General features: G+C 36.9%; 1 protein-coding gene across 1 annotated transcript; it reads left to right on the top strand.

Moving 5' to 3' along the window:
- The first annotated feature begins 391 nt into the window (after window positions 1–391).
- On the top strand, window positions 392–20188 carry LOC139116751 (myeloid differentiation primary response protein MyD88-like). The gene is made up of 5 exons (XM_070679383.1): window positions 392–966; window positions 5880–6023; window positions 10522–10699; window positions 17753–17844; window positions 18908–20188. Exons 1-5 carry the CDS (start codon window positions 648–650, stop codon window positions 19054–19056), a joined length of 882 nt encoding a protein of 293 aa, XP_070535484.1. The 5' UTR covers window positions 392–647; the 3' UTR covers window positions 19057–20188.
- The last annotated feature ends 2173 nt before the right edge of the window (window positions 20189–22361 follow it).

The following is a 22361-nucleotide window of genomic DNA, read 5'->3' as shown; positions in this document are numbered from 1 at the left end:
AAAAATGAGACAGAGTAACAAAATTAACTCTAGCAATGGTACGGGGTTGTCACGAAACGTTTATCATCTTCAAAGAGGTAATATTTTTGAGTGAGTGGATAGGGGCTCACATTTGACAGGGCTACGACAAGACTTTGCCCTCCAAACGCACCATAGTTTGCATAGAAGTACTGGGGTAGTATTGAGTCATCGTCTCTAAACCGAATTTATGGCCCTACATAGAATAATCGACTTATATATGGCACGTCATTCTTGCCATTTCGATAAAGACAAATACAGAACCAACATACGTCATGTCATCAAATGGCGACTTCGGGGATTTCCGTGATGGGTCTTCAAAGATTCGTCCTCGTTAAGCGGAAGTCTGATTGAACGACACACAGTTGCCTTCATTTCAGGCCCCGAGTTCTGACCGTAAAAACACCTTGAAACATGGTCTTGTAATATATGTTGTTTTAATATAGAAGAGGACAGAAACACCCCCTCTAAGACCGTAGTGACTGCAATAGCGTAGGTGGGTTTTGTCATAGTTAGGTTAAAATCCGCTTTTTGCTTCGCTAGAAGTACTCCGCACAGGGCGACCAGGTTGAACTGGAAAGGGTCGGTCAGCGTACGTTTTTGCAGTTTCTTTACCTCCTAAAGTAAAAATGGCGGAATCGAACAACGGGGAAATAACTGATGTTTCCTGCTACAGTGATTTTCCAGTCAGACATCTGCGACAGCGAGCCAGGAATATTCTTTCCAGATACCTCAACGTGAATTTGAGGGGCAGGAATTGGATGGATGTAGCCAGTGAAATGGAGTATGACGACATCACCATTTTGAACTGGGAAAGAGAGCAGGACCCTATGGGCTACTTCCTGCGCGACTGGGGTACCAAAGAGAGTAGTACAGTTGGAAAATTAATCAATGTACTGGAGGATTTAGGCCGCCATGATGCTATTAGTGAGATAAAAAAACCAGTAGGTAAGTGTAAGAAATAATTGCAATATATATATATATATATATATATATATATATATATATATATATATATATATATATATATATATATATATATATATATATATATATATATATATATATATATATATATATGCACACACAATTACTTCAACTACAAAGTAATAGTTACGCATTGAGCAGGTTCAATATATGCTATGCGAGTAACCGGAAATGTACCCCACTGATCTCATGTTTGCTGCCATAAGAAAAACGTGCAAAGTATGACTTTTTAAATTGCCATTGATAAAATATATCGCTGACATTAGCCACTTCCTTATCTTTTCCACCTTGTCGTTGATAAAAAATATCGCTTCAATCACGCCTTACAAAATAGAAAAGAAGAGAAAAACACGTGCACGTGAACGAGGACAGACGCCAAGAATGATGGGATTGAATTTTAGAAAGCGCCCTCTGTGTCAATTACTACATGCAAAAATTGCCAGTTTTCAGACGGAATGCTGATTTTCAGCTTGCAATCCGAAGTTTGGCATCGCAGTGCTATAGCAACGATAATGATTGTACAATACGCCCCTCATTAAGGTTTCAAGAAAAGTAATTGGCCTTTTTTTGATAACAATTCTTTAGTGGTTAATAAGCTCAAAATGGGTTGTTATCATGGTAAAATGCCAATTTGTATCCAACAAATTTGACAGATTAAAGTTAAAATCTATAACTACCCCAGTACATGCCGCGGTCTGTGAACTGTTTTCACCTGAGCGTAAACTGGGTGTTTGAATTTATTACTTACTTAATGCTTAGTGGTCCTACTAATGTACACAGCTAGCAACAATTAATTCTATTTTACTCTTTCTTATTACTAATCATGAATCCATACTACTATTGACCATGTAAGCGTCGATGGAAATAAAATTTTAGATGAAAATATAATTCTTATTGAAACCTTTGACATGAATGGCTGCATGAACACTATATGATATAAATATCTGATATTATAACTTTTACTTTTAATTGAAGTAGTTAATGCTCAATGTATATATATATATATATATATATATATATATATATATATATATATATATATATATATATATATATATATATATATATATATATATTAACCGTACACTCTGTGCCCAAGTTCAGAGGTTGCCATAAAGCCATTATGGTGATAACCGGGAGGGCACATTGTATACATTTTGTGTATATATATATATATATATATATATATATATATTCTGCCACTCAGTGATGATATTTTAAATAACCAAAGATGCAACTTGTAAACCTTGTTTGCTTATCATATGTGGACTGTAAAACTACTTTGACAATTGCAAGCGATCCGTATCTTTTGTACTGCTCTCGTTTTTGTACCTTTTGGCCGGAGGCCAGTAGTACTGAAGTAAATCTATCTATCTATCTATCTATCTATCTATCTATCTATCTATCTATCTATCTATCTATCTATCTATCTATCTATTTATCTATCTATCTGTCTGTCTATATATATATATATATATATATATATATATATATATATATATATATATATATATATATATATATATATATATATATATATATATATATATATATATATATACAAAAACACATAAACCATGAATTTGTGAACGAGTGATAGGAACCTAAGAAACTTGATATGATCTCATCTTAATTGTAATATTGCTTTGTGATCCAGCAACGAGCACTGTACTCCCCTGAGGAAATACATACATTTCTTTCGAATCACTAAGCTAGTTTTCATGCTAAACAACTTTTGATCTGCTTACTATCAAGCTGCACGTTCTTCTTGCAGTATATCGTGCATTATCCTGTACACAGTGTGAGCTGATTTTCCTTCTGATTACGATACATCTTTCTATCTAGCTGTCTTAGGCTTCACAATAGCATGTTTCATTAGACATATATAGTTATTACGAAAATAAAAAGTAATGCAATTAAACTCAAGTTTCTAGCACAAGTGTTGAGCCCTTCTAGTTAAAGAATTTTCTGCAAATAATGAGCTTTTGACCCGATTAAAGTCAATATTTTCTGAGAGCCTGGATATTGGCAAATGCTGTGATTTGAATTTTATAATCATTGGTTGCATTAGGATCATGCCTTAGACAATTGACATAACGTTTTGAAATAGGTTTCTTCCTTCCCCAGTAAAAACGCTGCAGTGTTTTCGCTTAAATTTTGAAAGATTATGTTGTGTCATTCCTTAAAAAGTTGTGCCTGCGATCTAGATCGTTTTCCGGTTTTCAGGTGATTGATCCATATTCTCACACCTGTAACAGTCAATACCAAAACACTCGTACGGATAAAAGAAATTCGCGAAATACTTTTCAATTTAATGACGCTGTCAAACATTAGTTCTAATTGCAAACTGAAACACCGCAGCATTTGTACAGGAGAAGAAATAAACTATTCTTGAAAGTTTCAGGAAATTGATAGTCACATAACCATGTGTAAACAATGATTACAAATACAAATCACAATACATGTCGTCCAGCCCGTAGTAATAGATAGTACTACTTTGTGCTTGAATTGATTTATGTTTATAACACCTGGCTTTAACTTCTTGCAAACAAGTGCCTAGGTATGAATTACACATACATTAATGGCCATTCAACTGTTGATTAAGCCTACTTGAGGCAGTCAGAAATTGCGGGTATGTAGAAACAAAGCCTACCCAGCCAAGGTTTGCAGGTGAGAGATTACAATTGGCTTCCTGTGTTCTATGTTGAGACACAAAATAAGAGTGTCATACATTAAAGCTCCTACTCAATGAATAGTTTATTGAAGCGATACTTTTTATGGGATCACTGCTGTTAGCGTCATTCAAACAGTATGTTCCATGCAGACAGTGCATTTTGGGGAATTGAAATCAGCTGCAAAGATTTCAATAAACCTAAAGAGACATTATGATAACGAGAAAAGTATAAACAAAATAATTCAGTTTTGGTCTACAGACAGTATACTGTGAGTTAAAATGAGACCAGCTTTACCCTTTGCCTATTGTGTAGAAAAGCAAAATAAGTTGTCTTGACAAGACAGTTGTATATGGACCAGTGTTATGCATGGTAGTGTTGTCTCTATCTTGAACACAGGGTGTCAATCGTAAACCATTATTCACAACCCTTGGTGGAACTGGTTTTCCTTGTGGACAAACGTAATTTCTGACTACATTAAATGGGGTTAGTCAACAGTTAAGTGGCCATGGCAGACTTATTTTGTAAATGGTGCATGTAGGTGTTGTGTATGTTTGGAAGAAGCTGGAACTGATGACGATTGTTGACTTAGAACTGGAACTTATTTATTGAATACGGAACCGTGGCTAGGCCTCACGGCCCAGCCACATCAGTGACTGACTCTGCCTGAGTCCTAGTTGGTCCTAGTCAGTTTCTGAGTTGGTTCTCGTTCCTATTTAGTTTTTCCCGTGAGTTATAGTGTCCTAACAAAGAAAAGTTGCAGCTTGACATATGCATATGCGTATATTTACTCAAGAACAGTGTAGCCACATATAATGCATGCAGAAATGACAGCCCTTTGATCACTGTTTAGCGTGAAACTTTTAGTTAATTACTGTGGTAATATTTCACACGTGACAATTATACAGTTTAGAACATTTATATGAAACATATTTTTCCTTGGAGTTAACTGACTTCTGATAAGGCATACAAATATTGTGTGTTCCAGTCACGGTTAACATGCCCTAAAGGAAATATGGTATGTGTAGGAAGGTCGTGACTTTTTTATTTATTTATTTTTTATTTACTTATTTATTTATGTATTTATTTTAATTTGCAAACGTTTGCAAAATCATGCTAGGTTTTTGAAAATGTGGAAGAATTACGGCCCGTAGATTTACATAGGGCTAGGTCCGGTTACCGGAAACACACACATTTTTAGTGCCCCTTTGGTTGAGCTTAATGATGCACTCATGAAGTCTATCTATCCATAGGTACTGGATAAAGTACATGTGGTACGTGTGCTGTACAACATGTATTTAAGGAAATATGGAGGTACACTTGATGTACTAGTTTATATACTAGATAACTATTATACATGAATTTATATAATTGTATAGTGTACTTGTCATTTTCATCCGTGAAAACTACACTCTATTGTCATTCATGTGTAATTTGTTCGCTAGACAAAAGCAAAGTGGAAAAAAATCGATGTGGTAAAAAGGGTACGTCATCTCTTTAGCTTTAATTAAAAAGGTTTCTGATGACAAGAGAAAAGGTTTTTCAGAAAAGGGTAGCCGAGAATATTAGGTTTTCGATTTGTTTTGTTTTGTCAGATGTTGAAATCACACAGGAAACTTAAGGATATTTTGTTATACGTCTGGCTACTGACCAAACACTGATTCACTGGCTAAAAGAACATATATCAAACATTCGATAATAACTTAACCCAGTGCATGAAATCATCTATGAACTGATGTTATTATAAATTTTGCTGTTATCCGGATGAGATTTGTGAGTTTAAAATATTTTGTTTCCTCTTCATGTGACCAGAGGACTGCCTCGGGCTGACATGTATTGGGAACTATACCACACATGGACTGTGTAAAGCATTTTTAAACTCTTTATTCATATGGAATTAGTGAACAACTTCGGAAATAGTCCAGTAATATGACAGGACATCTTATCCGAATTCCTGTCTTGTTATAATATCATAGCACAATCATTATTAACTGTGAGATTAAGTTTTATATACAATTCATCGAACAAAAATATTCTTTAGTGTGTAATACAGGAAATTGCACGACCAATTTGATTACGTAATCTCATGTCAACAAGCTATTTTTCAGAATACCTTCATTTTTAAATTAATACAATCGGATTCAACCTAAATTGTCTGTTCTTGCAAAGATCATTGTGTTTACGTTTTGATTTTAATGGAAGGTGAGGATTACAAATTGTGGAGACGAAAAGAGAGGAAAAGATCTCCATTGCAGATGAATAATGTCACTCCTTCCCAGCGGGACTATTCAGTTCAAAGAATTACAGAGGAACTTCGTGGTATGACAACGGAAGATCTAGCAAGTGGTGAGTTTCTTCAACTGAAACACACTAGTTTTTCTTTACATGCACTGGACAGATGTATTATGGATCAAAGCTGGCCATGTCTTTTCTTCCGCTCATGTTCGAACTTCCAACACATCCCTCTATTCCCCCTTCTAACATAGTTTGGACAAAGTCTTGCGACGTAAATACGTGATTGCTTTGATGTGCTAAAGGAACTGTGCAGATTACTAGAATGTTGGGTGCTTAGGTGACATTTTGAAGGCGTGCTACCCTTAAAGGTATACTGTCACATGTTACAATTTTGCCACAGTTACCATGGAAAGAGAAAATCTGACCAATCACAGATTTTAAGCGGGTGACATGGGCATATTGAATACCAAGGGACGCCCTTTTGACCATATATGGGCATATTTGGATTACAGGTGACTGTATACCTTTGAACAGGAGCTTCCCCACAAAAACCGGATTATCGTAAATCTATGCAAATGTAAAAAACGCCAGGCTATTGATCGGACGTGCCGTATTTAGGTCCCAGAATCCAATAATTTGCCATGTTTCAGGCGTTCAATATCATTGAATCTTGCACATAATGTCTGTGAATACATAGCAACTAAACTTTAGTTGAAAATAATCTGAAAAAATGTTCTGTATTTTGTCGGAGAACGCTTATGTATCAAAATGTGTTCCCTGTACGACCATTTGACCCCTTTTTGCATATGTCACGAAAGTGCCATCATGATTATTCAAATTTATCACACGGTCAAAGCGATGGCGTCAGAATTCAAAAACTCCCGCCCAGTGTATGCAAATGGATGCGTTTTTGCAAATGGATGCGTCATCAGAAATCCCCGTATTGTGCACCCACGATCCTATAACTTCCGGTTTAACAAAACTTATAACACGCCACATGTTCATTCCGTATCGCGATTGGCCAAAATACATCACGTGACGAGAAAATTGATACGTCTCGTCCCCACTAAATCAACAAAATTGACGTCAGAGGGCACTTTTTGAAAAACCATTTCCCTAGGGAAATAGTTTTGACCAAATTTGGAAAAGTGCCCGGCCACGTGACCCTAGTGTCGTCTGCAGCTTTCAAACAATGGCGGGCGACTAGAAAATGATGTGCGCCGGGATGAGCGACGAGCCTCTCTCTAAAACAGGCAGATTTTCCATTCCAACAGCGTTGGAACTTGAACAGCTCAGCGACGAAAAAGATTCAACTTTCAAGTGAAACCAAGGATGTTGCTAGGTATGCTAAGAATATTTTTTGGAAGAAAGTGTACCATGTACTACTGCAACCACTGTGGAAATATTGCCGAGTAAACTTGTCAAAATGAATTGTTGCGGGGCAAACTATCAAAACACATTAAAAACTTTAACATAATACAACATGAGCGTGTGGTGTGTTACTAAACACCTATAACCTGGTCTTTATTCGGGCTATAGCGCCTGTTTATTACCCCTCGTCGCCGTGCGTTACCAGAAACACATCACTATAACCCTGAGCATACGGCCTCGGGCAATAGCGATGTGTTTCTGGTAACGCACAGCCCCTCGGGGTAATAAACGGACGCTATAGCCCTCATGACCAGGTAATAGGTGTTTACTTAGTCTCTGACTTGTTGTTCTAAGCAAACGGCTATGATTGGTCACCGTACCTACTTTGTGGTGACTTTCCGCATGAATGAGCTTGTCAGTGAGTAAAGGCTTGTCAGTGAGAGCATAGACGGTAGAGGGGCGATGACGCTAAATTATGATAATTAACTTAGGGGCTCCACTGTAGAGCGCCACCGTTAGCAACAAAGGTCAGCCACTGCATATTTCAATTCCCTTTGATCTTTGCCGCAGAGACGCGTCCGTCTTCCCCCTCTACTGTCTATGGTAAGAGTTTGTAAAGAACATAATACGAGACGTTGTCATAAAATGTTCAGGCTGCGTTCACAGATACTGTTGAGGGGCTGGAGGAATTCAGGGGGATGTGAAAATTCTACAGGTAGTAGAGGGTGGACTTGAAGGTTTTACTCTGGGTATAAGGGTGATCTGAAAATAGTTTGGTTCCCTATTTTGTCATTTTCAGATTCCATAGTTTGGTAGGTAATTCAATGTAAAAAGAAGAACATTTTATGTCATCTAATGGTTCGAATGTTGTGATTAAAGACAACCTGGAACCACGTTATCGCATTTCATGACTTTCATTTCAAGAAAATCTAAAATAGTATAAATGCCATTGATTTGTCATAAGCAAAACAACAAGAAGAACTTGTAAATGTTGATACTTTTTAAGTATTTCTATGCGATGTATCAAATACAGTCTCTTGTTGTCTCCCTACAGCGTGGTGTAACACACAATATGCTGTTTGTCAACAAAGCCTGTATATGTAAACATTATTGTTAATAATTGAATTAAGAGTCCAAACAAAGGTTATTTGTCAATTAAACAAGTGCCCAGTACATAAACACAGTCCGGGTTGGCAAGCCTTGGGCAGTTCAACATGCTGTAGGGAGTAGAACGAGAGCGCAGTTGATAAACTGAACAAATATATTGTTAAAATTACTTATGCTAATACAAGTACTGCCACTACTGCCTACGGGTAGTTTCACTGTCTCTGTATACCATCAGTAACAGAGATGACTCTGTTTACACAACCTGAGTATGAATATGCAGTACAATTGTATATTGACATTTAAGTGTATGGCTACACCGAGATACAACTACAGCTACGTAAGTATACATAATACATATGCACATTGTGTTGATAAGCTGAATACTGAATATGATAAGGTGTAAAACACAAGATTGGAGTTGATACAAAAAGAAAAAGTAATGAGAAAGTTTGTTTGTAACATTGTTTGCTAAGGGATATATGATAGGAAAAATACTATTGAATACTTTTGAATTCGGGATTTTTTAATTCTTGTATATAAGCGTAATCAAAAATTAAAGAAAAATGATCGGCTCACAATACTTGACTTTCTACAAAGCTACAATGAAAAGGTCACAGTTTTTCATGAAAATCACTTAAAAGTCAATATATAAAACCATTCATTTCAAGTTCATATAGTAAATGCAATGGCGACATTCTCATCATACAATAACACAAGATTAAAACTTTGAACAGTAAAGATTCTTAATTTCAATTAAAAAATGTGTGAATGAAATTGAATTATTTATTTTCTAACAAATTTGTCATTATTACACCAAAATTTCGGAGATTAGAAGTTATATTTGATGGAATATTTCAATCTACCAGTATTGTCAATTTTGTAACATCTAGATCGTATCTTCTACTTTAAAAATATAATTTCCGGGATCGCTCACTGTGCTCAGTTTTTCACTAGTAGTTGGCAAAATGCAGTCAGGAGTTTGTATACTCACTGATCATCACCATTTCGGGTGCTCTTGAGTACCAATGACCCAGCCAGATTCCGATGAACTCAAGTCAGCTGAGAGTAATACATCAAAAAAGTCCACCGATGCGCTTAAAACGACTGAGTTTAAGAACTGGCTATACAAAATGCAGAAGGTAGTGTCCAACATCTGCGCGCTGAACTGTGCAACACAGGTTTATTTTTCTGTGTGTACACTCCTAATAGATATTTGCCTATATGATAGTTTTGGGGGACGTCAAAAATTTTGATCATATAGATGGGGGATTTGATATTTCTGTAGGGTATTTAGGGGGTTCTAAAAAACTGAGATTTCAATCGCAATTCCTCCAGCCCCCCCCCCTCAGTATTTGTGAACCCAGCCTTAAAGTTGTATTTCCTTTGGCAGATGTTAGTTACATCGAATCTAAAATTCCTTCACGCCATGGAAATGCCACGGAATTGCATACCTGTAGCTCTTGTAATCATATACCTTCAAGGACCTATGTTGTACATTCTTTGCATCAGGGTTTGAAACTGATCGACCAAGGGTCAAAATCACGTTTTTGCAAATACAGGTTTTGTAATTTATTTCTAAAAGTTGCCTTAAACATCATGCTAGAATGTTAACTGAAATTGAAATTTACCCCATAAAAGCTGCAAAAAGCAACTGTGCTTGTATTTTCTGGTTTATTTTAAAATATGGAAATATTGGTACTTTGTACTTGTAACATGATTCTTGCTATTGTTTTCTTCTGACGGCTTTACTAGCTGTATTTTTTCTATAATATTCATTCATTTTTTGTTTGGAAAAATCAGCCTTTTCTTTCTGCTTTCAGAATCATATTAAAATTGTGTTAAACTTGTCGAAACGATGTGCGAATGTGTAAATTCCAATGTAATTGTGGTAAATTGACTTTCGGAGTAGAATGCATTTGTCAAAAATGGTATTCTATATTGCAGTACATAATTGTGTTTGAAAGGTTAATCATTTGTATTAGTGGAATGAAAATACATTGAACATTTACAGCGAGACCTACATTGTATAGATATTTCTTGCAGCCTCAGTGAAAGATTTTCTTGAGGGACATTACAATTTAAAATAAAGTTAGACATATTTGATGATTACCATGTTTTCACCTTTCCTCAGGGCCAATTGAAATCTTCGATGCATATGTATGTTTTTGTAAAGCAGACAATGATATTGTAAACACCATGATAAGAATATTGGAAAAACCTCCCTACAATCTGAAGTTGTGTGTTGAGTTCAGAGATCTTGTACCAGGCTGTCAAAACGTGACTGCTGAGGCAGAGCTCATTATAAACAGGTGAGTCAAATTTCGACATGGTGTCTTCATTTAATATGTGTCATAACCAGCCATTTACAGAACTCTGTCATGACAATTGTTAAAGATAAATGTTAACAATTTCACTTTTCCACTTAGCAAGTGTGTGAGTCAATATGTTGATTCATGGTGAGACCACTACTTGTGAGGCCTCTAAGTAGTAAGGAATTCTTGATTTTGGGATACTACCAAAAATGTTAACCGATACAATACTCACGACGCTGAGTATAAACAGCTGTTCATTAGCAGTCATTCCTATAGAGACTGGCACCTAGACAGTATACAAAGGCAGTTATGCATTCACACTGTATTGTTATCACGTATCCATCTCATGACAATAGTAGATATGCCATCTCATATCCAACTGAGAACCTACAGCACAAACAGCTAGTTCACAGACTGTAGATATGAATTCGGATGATAACTAGATCACAGACGACAGTATTGAACTTGGTAGTGCCAAGGATAGACACAGGTGTTTGGAATCACAGGCGCTTCGCTCGTCACTTTGCAAAGCCCCTATGATGCAAAACTAAAGAGGAAATACTTCTGATTTGCTGCCACTTCGGCAGGTGTACGTCATTTTTTTCATCAACAAGTCCGGCATTTGAACAATATGTGTGACAGATGCACGGAAAAGAGACTTACCAGTATGCATATTCTTCCATGGCAAAGTTTTGGACTCACAGAAGTGATAGCTAACTGACTTGTTTAATTTACATAACCTGGAGTTGTCGTCCAATAAGAAACTTTGGTTTGAGGTGTCATGACCATTGACCCCTGAAAGACAGATCGTCAGCTCAGAAGAGATGCAGAGGCTTGAAGGTCTTCGAAACATCGATTTTTCGTGATCATATCAGTAAAATTTTGGGCGTTAGCGTGTGATCAATGATGAAGTGTGTTTATTTGGCCGTTGATCAATATCATGAATCCAGTTTATTGGGCTGTAGTGTGGATTTTTGAGCGCGAAACTGACTGTTGAAATTTGTTGGTGAGCATGCACGACTGGAATTGAAATGGAAATTGAAATGTACAGTCTAGAAAACAGTTTGCAAACTTACCACAAATATACACAAAATATCGCGAGAGTCATAAGATGAAACGCAATAAATAGATCACCACAAAGAGACAATCAATAAAGTTAAAGACGATGAAGGCTCAGGTTTATTATCGAGGAGATTCTGGGGTTTAAACGTATGCTTGTAGAAGTTCCACTAGGGATGGGACCTAACCTCGACATACTACTGGACTGGTGGAAGTAAAACTATTGTGTCATAGATCTGAATCTGCCTCCCGACAGCTAACACAGAGGCTAAGTCATTGTTCTCAGTGTACAGTCCTAGCGGGAATGTAGTTACAACAGTGTCAAAACAAATGCGGACAGAATAGAAAGAACTGGGAGATACACGATAAGTTAATCCATGATTACTGCCAGGATGGAATAACCTTACCTATAGATTTATCTGTATTTGACTGTTTCGAGAACTAAAATTAAAGAATTCAGTTACGAGTCTTTCTAATTAACGGAAATAATCCTTATCCATCGAGCATAAAGATCTGCTTTTAAGGAGGAAAGGCTGTCGCAGTGCCTTAAACAGTAGCCAATATACTGGTCACTTCGTACCGATTTGGGGGGATAGTAGGAATGTTAACCGAAGGAAGTGTCTTTATCTTAATTGTGAGTGAGGCCTTAGGACTAAGGAAGAATCAAAACTCCATCAGGACAACTTTGGGACAGACAACGCCAGTTTTTCCTACGAAGGTATGTCAGTTCGAAGGACATCAGGAGAAAGTAACTTAAGCTGTCCCTTTATTGTCTATGCATATATTTAGGCAATTATTGAAATGGAAACTGGTAGACACATTCCCATCTGTCTTTCATATGTTGTAATTGAGCGATGGTATGTTGAGGAGCTGCCGCATTAGCTGCTTCATTAGCTGAAAATCGACAAAAAGAGAACAATAATGGGGATTGACTGAGTCACGATTTCTAAGGGATATGAAGAGTATTGCTGAGGAATACTCAAGAATGTACAATTGTTTGAGCAAACCGATGATTGATCTTACTCTCACGGGAGACACAACATATTTTGCGCGTTGGAAGAGTGCCACATATAGTATTATTAGAAAAATTTCTACCTTTCTTTTCGCTGACCATCGAGAATTATTTCTATTTACTTTCACAACCTGAAGGGACATGATTGTTTTATTATAAAGAAGATATACGAACTAGATGATTGACCGGTTCCAAAACGTACAGCTAAAATGCCCACGGACTAGTGTGTCTACCTTCTTGCGGCTAGATCCAGCACATTATATGTTTGCGTGTATGCTGACATGGGATGCCATGCTACTTTTCACAAGGAATAAATCATTCAGGATAAGGAGCAGGTCAGTTTCATTCTGGAGGTAATTTGGAGTGATATTAGTCAGTGTAATATTCATTACCTATGGACAAAACATCCAAAAGGTGCCGCAGAGTATGACCCGGATCAGCCACTAACTGAAATAATACATCTTGACATGAATAATCTCTATGGATGGGCAATAAGCCAGCTGATGCTGGTAGGAGTACTTCATTTATTTCTGAAGCCTAAAGAAATAGTGACAGACCGAAAGTAGAAGAATTCCTCAAGCCCTGTTTTCTGAAAGAAGACCTAAAATACCAAGAAAAGCTACGTGAAGATCAAAGTTAACTACCTCTCACCCTATACCACTATGAGTTTCTGCACCAAGGTTATAGACTGATCACAACTGTTATGGACAGAGAGAAGAATGCCTCACATTACAGGTTATTGAATTTTTTCAAAGGATGAGAAAAGAAATGAAGAAGGTTCGTCACGGCCTTGCCTTTGAAGAAAAACCATGCCTAGCCAAATATATCGATTTTAATACTCAAATGACAATAAAAGAAAAGAGAGACTTCGAAAATATTTTCTATGAAGTGATGAATAACTCTATGTTCGGTAATACAATAGAAGATGTAAGAAAACACAGAGACTTTAAGGTAGCTTTCCGCCTTTGTTTTGGTATTTTGAGATAAAAACACGATTTTTCTTTTATCCCTGAAAAGTATTCCTATAATATTGATCTTCCTTGTGTGTAGAATATCTTGGTCGTGAAGTTCCTGTTTTTGGGTGAAATTTTGGATAAAAAATGTACGAGAGGCACAGGTGTAGATTTTGGCGTTTGAGACAACCGTTAAGTCTTGATTGACAAGGGATTACGCTAAGCAGGCAGCGTCACAGTATTCGCATGCACTTAGACAACATGCGCTGTGAAAATCCCATTAACACCTACCGTTCACTGCATGGGTCTAGACCATAGAGTGTACCTGGCGAAAGGTGGGTCTTACCGTTTTTCTCATAGAGTGGCCGCTCCCAAAAGATCACAATTTATCGACACAATCGGACAAGGTCAGACTTATGACATTGTTGACGGTACAATTTCAGATTACAAAAATGGCCCACACACTAAATGTTTTATCTGGGACATTTTCGTGCTTTTGTAAAAGCACCAGGAGTGGTGGATAAGTTTCGTAATGTCAAACATCTTTGAAGAGGCTGTCCCGTATACATAAATGGTACGTTCCACTGGCGGCCTTAGTGACAGCGGGAACACTTGAATACCGCAACTGACACCCTTCACATCTTCAACATTCAAGCAACGTTCGGCCTCTTTCGGCCGAAGTTTCGGCTTCTTTTGGCCCAAGACATTTTGACACCCCCGTTACGATTTATTTTTTTCCCTTCAAAGCAACTGACAGACCAGTCATATTCATAAGCGTGACCTTTACGTTCTGACAAGTATGACTTTTACAGTGCCGTTTAGGCGCCGCTTTTCAAACTTTGGCAGTGTCGGCGGCTATTGCTATTTAAAATGATATGAAACTCTTTTCTCACGGTTTTTCACTAGTTCTCACAAACTTTAGAGCATGCATATGTGAATTCTGAGACTATACTTCTCAGTGTTTTGATTTGTAACATTTGGCACGCGTTCCCCCAACCAGGTAGTGCCGAAACGTCTTTGCTCGCGTTGCCTAAACGTCTTGGCGTCGGAAATTGTGCGGCCAAAACGACTTTGCGCCAAAAGGTCTAGAAACCCGACATTGTCCGTTCGATGAGAATACTGAGTGAGTTGAACAATTTATGAATAATATGAAATATCAGAAACCGCGGCACTGGAACTACTTGGGATTAGAAAATACAAGGTGGAAACAAATTGCATGGGCTTCAAGACGCGACAGGAAATTTTCCCAAGGCAAAATACGTAGCGATGCAGAAATCACACGCCACAAAACAATATCTGCTTTGGTTTGCAGACGTTTTGGCACAATGGCAGTGAACTGATAATTTCGAAGTCATTTCAATCCCGCGGTCCCGTTTTTCCCTGTCCCATTTCGTTACCGACCTTGACAAGGTAAAAACATACGTCGACTAACAAATGTTCATCGTACACCGGACGAATATGAATCAAATGATTTTATGGGAATGGACATGACAACATTTTTATCAATTATCATGGCAGTAGCCAAAATGCTGCAGGACCGAAGACAAATTTCAATATGAATTTGACCGTCACAACGTAATCGCCCTGAGTTTTCATCAACATATCATCATTGGTCGGTAAACCATTGAATGAGACACTTACGGGCATACTACTTGAATACAGTGCAAAACACCATCCTAATCCTGAAATTTACATGTAATGAAGACGGGTCTGATATCATATTCGCCTGGAATCGATGGTAATCATGTTGGATACGAAAAACAGCAGAGAGTTATCTATCTGTGACGTATGACGCTTGACTAGCGGTCTATCGCATGCAACTTGCGCTTGATGAAATGACGTACTTTTCTCTATGTTCATGTTTTCTCAACTTCTCTCCTTTGACTTTTATGCCGCCGACAGGCGATTTGCTCATGCTGTACAGAGTTAGGACGAACTATTGTCTCAGAAATGCTCGTAGTTTGATTAGTGTTAATCGATTTTCAAGGCACGTGAAGATCTAAAAAATGGCTGCTCACTAGAATCCTCGGTTACTCCATGGAGGTAGGAAGCTTCTCCTACCTCCATGGTTACTCTAACCGTAATGGATCACAGCATGGAGCTGTTCTTTTTATTTCCATGATCACAGACACCGCAAATGTACATCCACATACAAACGCAGATATTTTTGTTGTCAGCCAATATTGTTTTCCCTATATCACTCATCGGGCTCGCTTTCATTCCGCAGCCGTGAGTCGTTTCGGATGTCGAATCGAATGCTGCCATAAACTTACACTGTAGGGTACGCTTGTCATGGAGGTAATTAGTCCAAGCGCTCGTGTAGACGGCATCGAGATGCCGTAGCAGTTCCGACAGTTAGGTCGAACAGTTAATACTCTATTTAAACCTTACAACTAATCAGTCAACAGATTATGCATAATCCCTTCCTGGCACTCCCCAAGTTTATATTTACTCATCAGCTACTGTGTAGATTGCGCTCTAAAAGAGTACAACGCTCCCAAAATTCACCCTTTTTAGCCTCATTTCGACCGTTGACACTGATTTCAATGAGTGAATATATGTTGAAGTTGAATACTTTGATTTCACTATCTGGTTTTAGTATTTTGTCGGTTGAGTACATCGTTTATTGCCATTCAAAAGGAAAAACCCGAACCAATTTACTAAATCTCATTTTTCTCAGTTCGCCATTTTGTCACATTGCAGCATATTCAAAAGAGTTTAACTCGAGAACGCGTGAACGGAAGTTCACCAGATTTTCACAGACGTTTGTCAAGTAGGTTGTCTCCAAAACCGTGTCTCAGTTTTTTTATGAAGATTTTTAAAGTCGAGTTATTGCTGCTTAATTAGGCGGCATTGTAAGACTAATCGGTGGATAAACTTTGACTCAACGATGTGAAAAAACTAAGGCCTTTTTCAAAAATCTGAGACACGGTTTTGTAGCTAGTATTCTGAAGACCAATTGCCCGTTAACACCTAAACAATAGCCCCTCTCCGCTCAGACTTAAACTTTTTTACGTGAGACCACCCATTTTCTTGACACTTTCACTAAGATCTTCAAAAATATTCATTGCACACTAATTTTCTTGATAAAACAACAAAATTCATAGAAATAGCTTTCAGGTGATATATAATACTTGGGTAAAAGTACACATCTTGATGGCAAAATTCACATTTGAAAATAGGTCGTCGCAAAGGTGGAAAGCTACCTTAAACCATTGCTTACTCAAATACAAGAAAAAAGCCGCGATGGTCACTGCCCTGTGCCTTGTTTAGAACATATTCTGGCAGGCACTAAATGTACGAGCACAAGAATGTAGTACTTCTCTAGAATGATATATGAGGCATTATGGACTCAATAGGTATGAAAGAGAACCAGCTGCATGTGTCTGGATCATATAACTGTAAATGTTTCTATGCCTTTCACTCCTAATCTCACCGGCTCTTCGTACATATAGACAAAATATGCCTCTTCACGAAATGTGCTCCTGACAGTTTCAAAAAGATCCTTATAATATTCAAAGTTAAGGTATTTACGAACACAAACATCTTTCATACCCTTATTTTTAATGAAAGAAGACATATTCAAAAAGGCATACACTTTCATACATCATAAAATTTAATCAGGGACTTGTTCCAGATAGCAAAAAATATGATCAGGAACTTGTCGAAGATTAAAAGACCGCAACATTACTGTCCCTTATTTTAAAACACCAGGGACTAGTCCCAGATTGCCAAAAAACTAATCTGGGACCGGTCCCAGATGGCCAATAATCAATAATTCTTTACCACTCCTTTACTTATCAGATGTGTTCAACTGGCAATTGCTTAAAGTATAGTTAGTTTGTCTTGATCAGACATCATCCGATAAGACTTTTCTTAATAACTTTCATATTGTTTGTTTTGCAAAAACGAGAGACAATCTTTAGTGTATGATTCATGTTTTTACTCTCTGTATCCAAGCTGTAAAATACTAATCCAAGACGGACGTCATTGCAAGTTTATGAAATCTGTTTTCTAAAATTTCAGATGCAAAAGAATGGTTGTAATACTATCTCCAGACTTTATAGAAAGTAAAGAATGTGGTTTTCAAGCCAAGATAGCTCTTTCGTATTGTCCAGGTAAGCTTACTCTGACAAGAAGGTAGAATGTGCCTCAGGGACAGATATTCGGTCACTTAATTTTTTACGATTCTCTTCTGATCTAACACTCAGGGAGGATCCTTTACAAGCTCTTGAGGTAAAAAAAATCATAGTCTTATTACTTTTAGGAGTTTGTCTTTGTAATAGAGCTAACATAGTGATGGCTATAATTTTTTATTTTACATATCGGTAAATGTTTGGTTATTTGTTTGTCTAGTCCCCAGTTTCGCACAGTTACCTCTTTTTATTTTCTTAATTTGGTAAGATTATGGTTAGAAGTTTAAATGATAAAAGCACAAGCAAAATTTTAAGTCTTTCACTTTAGTGGTGCTTAATACCTTAATTTTCATTCTCTACTTTGCAATTTTGATCTCTAGCGTGGCAATTCATGAACTCAGACCTATTTCTACTTTAAAGTCAAAGAATTTTTTTGTTGTTCAATTGAAAAGAGATGTGATCTTTCACCTAAACAATTTGATAAGCCTGGCCTGTTACCCGTCAATATGATATCCAAGCCACGTTAGCTCTTTCATACAAACGAGGTACGGTCGATAAATTATAATCTGACAAGTCTGACAACTAAATAATAAATAATATTCTGACAAGTCTGACATCTGACCTAGCAAATTCTGACTTTTGACCTTTAATGAGTGCAAATCAAAGTCGTATTCTCTTAACTTGCTGCCAATATCATAGTGATATAAGTTTTGATTAAAAGGGACAAATCGCTATTTTTCAAAATATTTTAGTTACTTTTGTATCATGTGTGAAGTTATTTTTGAAGGTTTGCGCAGTGAAACATGCTAAATTGTCCGTCGCCAGATTTCTACATCCCCGTGCTTGTAATATTACAACGCTTACTTCAATAACATGTGAAGACCCATTTGATAACACGTCTCAGTAAGCAGAACAAAATAAGTAAATTCATACGTGAAACAAAAATAATTCGAAACGATTGCGACTTTGTCTCTTTAACTGTTGTTTATATAGCTAAATAGTCGGTGAAAGTTTGTGAAAGTCTTTGCTTCATTTTCTTTGATAGATGCAAGGGCCAAATATGTGATCCCTGTCATGTACAAACAGTGTACATTGCCTCCTGTGCTCAGAAATATTGTCCTGTGTGACTTCACCAAGAAAGATGAACAGGAGTGGTTCTGGGAAAGGCTCTACTGTGCCCTCAATCTGAGATAGAGAGCGTTGAGTACAGTACAACTAAAATCTGGCAAGAGCAGTCATCGAGTGCCTAATGCGTTACATGAGAGCCGCTTCTCTTGGATGTCAAAACATCGGGTACACCTGTCTGAACAATTAATTACAGTCAAAGAGAGAATTTAATACAATATCACACACTCTGTCAAACATTACAGGAGTAATTATTATGTTTACAGCTACTGATTTGGATGGTTCTCCTTAACATGTGTAAAGTTTTTCACATTTTATGATAGAGAATGTGACTTTTTTTACAGAAAACTACCTGTTTATTTTCTTTTGTCTATTCACTGATTTTTATTTTTTTACATATTTCACAAAATTATTATTGTCCCAATTTCTTCTTCTTGGAATAAATAAATGCTGAACATAATTATAGAAACGTAATCATTTTATGTTCTATTTTTGTTGAAACTAAAACGTAGTACCATTTCCTTAATAAAGTTCATGCTGAGAAGTGGTTGCCATCCGAATTCCATAGATTATATAAATTCTGTTAAATTGAGCTTTTATACAAAAATATCATTCAATGATTGATGCCAGCCTTGTCCTCATCAAAAGACAGGGAGTGGTTTTAATCTTGTAAGACCAAAAAGTATGAAGAATAATGAAAGATTTCATGTCCTTGAAAAGACCCACTTATGTGACCACTGTCTGATTTATTAATATGGTCTTTGTCTTGGAGGTGTTTCGCAAAATGCAATAGAATAACCCTTTTTGTAGCATATTCGCATCTGAACTGGGTTTGGAATTTCAAAGTAGATTAAAAAATTGAAAATCATCAATAACCTTATTTAAGTCAATTATGGAATACATTATTATTTAGTAGTATAGAGATTTCGTTTTCTCACTTATCTGATTATATTGTACCTATTGTTCTATTATCTATTGTACTTATCGTGTGCTAGTTTTTGTCTTATTTTTGTCAGATTGTCATTTTCTTATGAATGAAGAAGTACATTATACTTTTAACCACAACGATACGAGAATGTATCATGTTTGTATACAGTACTCTTTATAATCTTTGATCAGCTTTGAAAAAGTGACTTGCAATCAGATATCGGATCAGTTTTTCATAAATGATTAATAAAGGCATAATCTTTGTACATTGCAAGCTTTTGTTTTTCTTACTTTTCAGAGACATTTTTATACTGTGAAGAATAAACCGTTAAAGTACTATAATGTTTTCAAATGGATGAGCAAATTAAATGATCAAAGGCCCTAGGATTGCCAAATGTCGACCGCAAACAATTTCGCCAGTTTGGTAACCTTGAGAGAGCAAATTCACTTGTGATTTAGAGGAATGTATACAGGACCAGCAAATTAGGATTTAGAGTGTTAATAAACTCACCAGTGCAGGAAGCACCAAATAAGCATTAGCTTAGTTAGTGTTACGGTTTATTTGTTTTGCTTGTTTGCTTGTTTGTTGTTGTTTTTTTGCTCTTCATGGCTCCAGTTTACTGACATACGGTGATACAGGAAAAAGACATAATTAATTAGTCCACTGAACAGTTTTAGTTCATATTGATTGTGAAACCATGACACAAAATTTTGCTGTTCTAACCCTCAGCATATGCAACCAGTTAATATCAAAAATGCTTTAGTTCTGATTGAAATTTTGCCTTTAAAGACAACATTTTCTCCTTTTCAGAAAGATACTTTATACAAAATAAAATGATTATGTACATGCGAGTACTGTCGAGTATATATGGTTTACAAACATGACCTATACGACCTTACAAGACCTGATATTGATGTATTATGGTGGTACCCAGTATGTTAAATCAAAGACCCTGGCATTCCTGATCTAGAATCTACAGTAATATTAAGCTTTTTGAAGGAAATATTACAGACTTTGTTTTTAAAGGGAGTTTCAATGACAACTGTTAACACAGATTTCGATAAATATACAAGGATATGTGGTCATATAGGTGGTAATGAAAAATGTGATGTATAGAAAATGGAGACAGTCTCTCAGTATTAAAGTTTTTTAAATATTGTCATGGTGTGTATGCATGGACAAAAATGTCACAAATGACTCCACTGTTGAGACCTGTCGGATCACATTCACTGTTACGAGGTAATTTTCCATTGTAATAATTGTTAGAGAAATCTTGAATACTGTTACGAAGGAAGAGGCAATCATACCCATGGTCCGCCGACTACCTTTCCGTTTTCCGACTTGGGCTAAAGCAGCCGCTAGCTCGTTTATTTACAGTTCAGCTCGATTAGTAGAGGTACTTACTTGACATAGAAACCCGGCATTATGATTTTCATGTGCACGTTAATTCGGTAAAATGGTATTGGAACCAGGGGCCGAGATGATATCCCGAAAACAATCATATACATATACCGAAAACCAGGGAATAACGAAGAACCTGGAAGGCAGAATAGTGTAAATAGAATATAATGTAACAAAGGGACAAACAGCCATTCCTTCACCGCATATACCACAGACAAATAGAAAGACAGACTAGCAACGCGGCATGCCTTTTGTTTCATGGTCGTCTCGGTAGATTAGGGCCTTTTCATATTAAAATGAGCTTCACTTTTGGAGACTTTGTTCGCGGTTGATAATTGCACGAGATTATGCGAAAAGTACGACGAGGCGGCATCGTGCTGCCAGTCGCGTAGCAACCATACTTACTTTGTGAGATCCCGGGCAGAAACACTGCTTCACGCCAATCGAAACATAATACGCCAGCAGTTTCATAAACTCGACCTTCCATGACCAACTTGTAAAAGACGATATGATTGACTGTAAACCATTGAATAAAACCAAAAGTAATCGATAAAAGACATTCAAATTTGGTTCAAACACTCTCATTATATATTCATAAAAATGTGAGAGGAATTTTTAAAATGGTAAAACTCACTTTCCCGAAGCTCCAAACTTTCACGTTTTTGCAAGCACACCAATTCCGCTCAGCGCCACACGACAACAACAACGCAAACTTTGCCGAACATACTTTCGCTTAAAAAATTGGCGTAAATCCGGAAACTACCGAAGGTTCCATGGTCGGCACTCTTCGGAAAAGAGAGGCGAGAGCGACCTTAGGCGAGGTGTACATGAAGGGCTTACGTAACCGCTTCACACCTTGAACAATACCCATTGCCAGTCTGTCTCTCTATTTGTCTGTGCATATACCTTCGAGGTTGACACTCCATTATTTTAAAGAAAAAGGCTGTTTCAATTCTCGAAATGTGTTAACAAACAAGGGGAAAATATTATTTTGAGTCATCAAAAAAAACCAAAACAGACTTGATTTTCTTCTCAAGAAGAGATT

This window comes from Ptychodera flava, chromosome 18 (assembly GCF_041260155.1).
Source record: "Ptychodera flava strain L36383 chromosome 18, AS_Pfla_20210202, whole genome shotgun sequence".
In the NCBI taxonomy this organism is placed as follows: domain Eukaryota; kingdom Metazoa; phylum Hemichordata; class Enteropneusta; family Ptychoderidae; genus Ptychodera; species Ptychodera flava.
The sequence above is the reverse complement of the archived record's forward strand: the minus strand, read 5'-3'. Positions and strand labels throughout refer to the sequence as shown.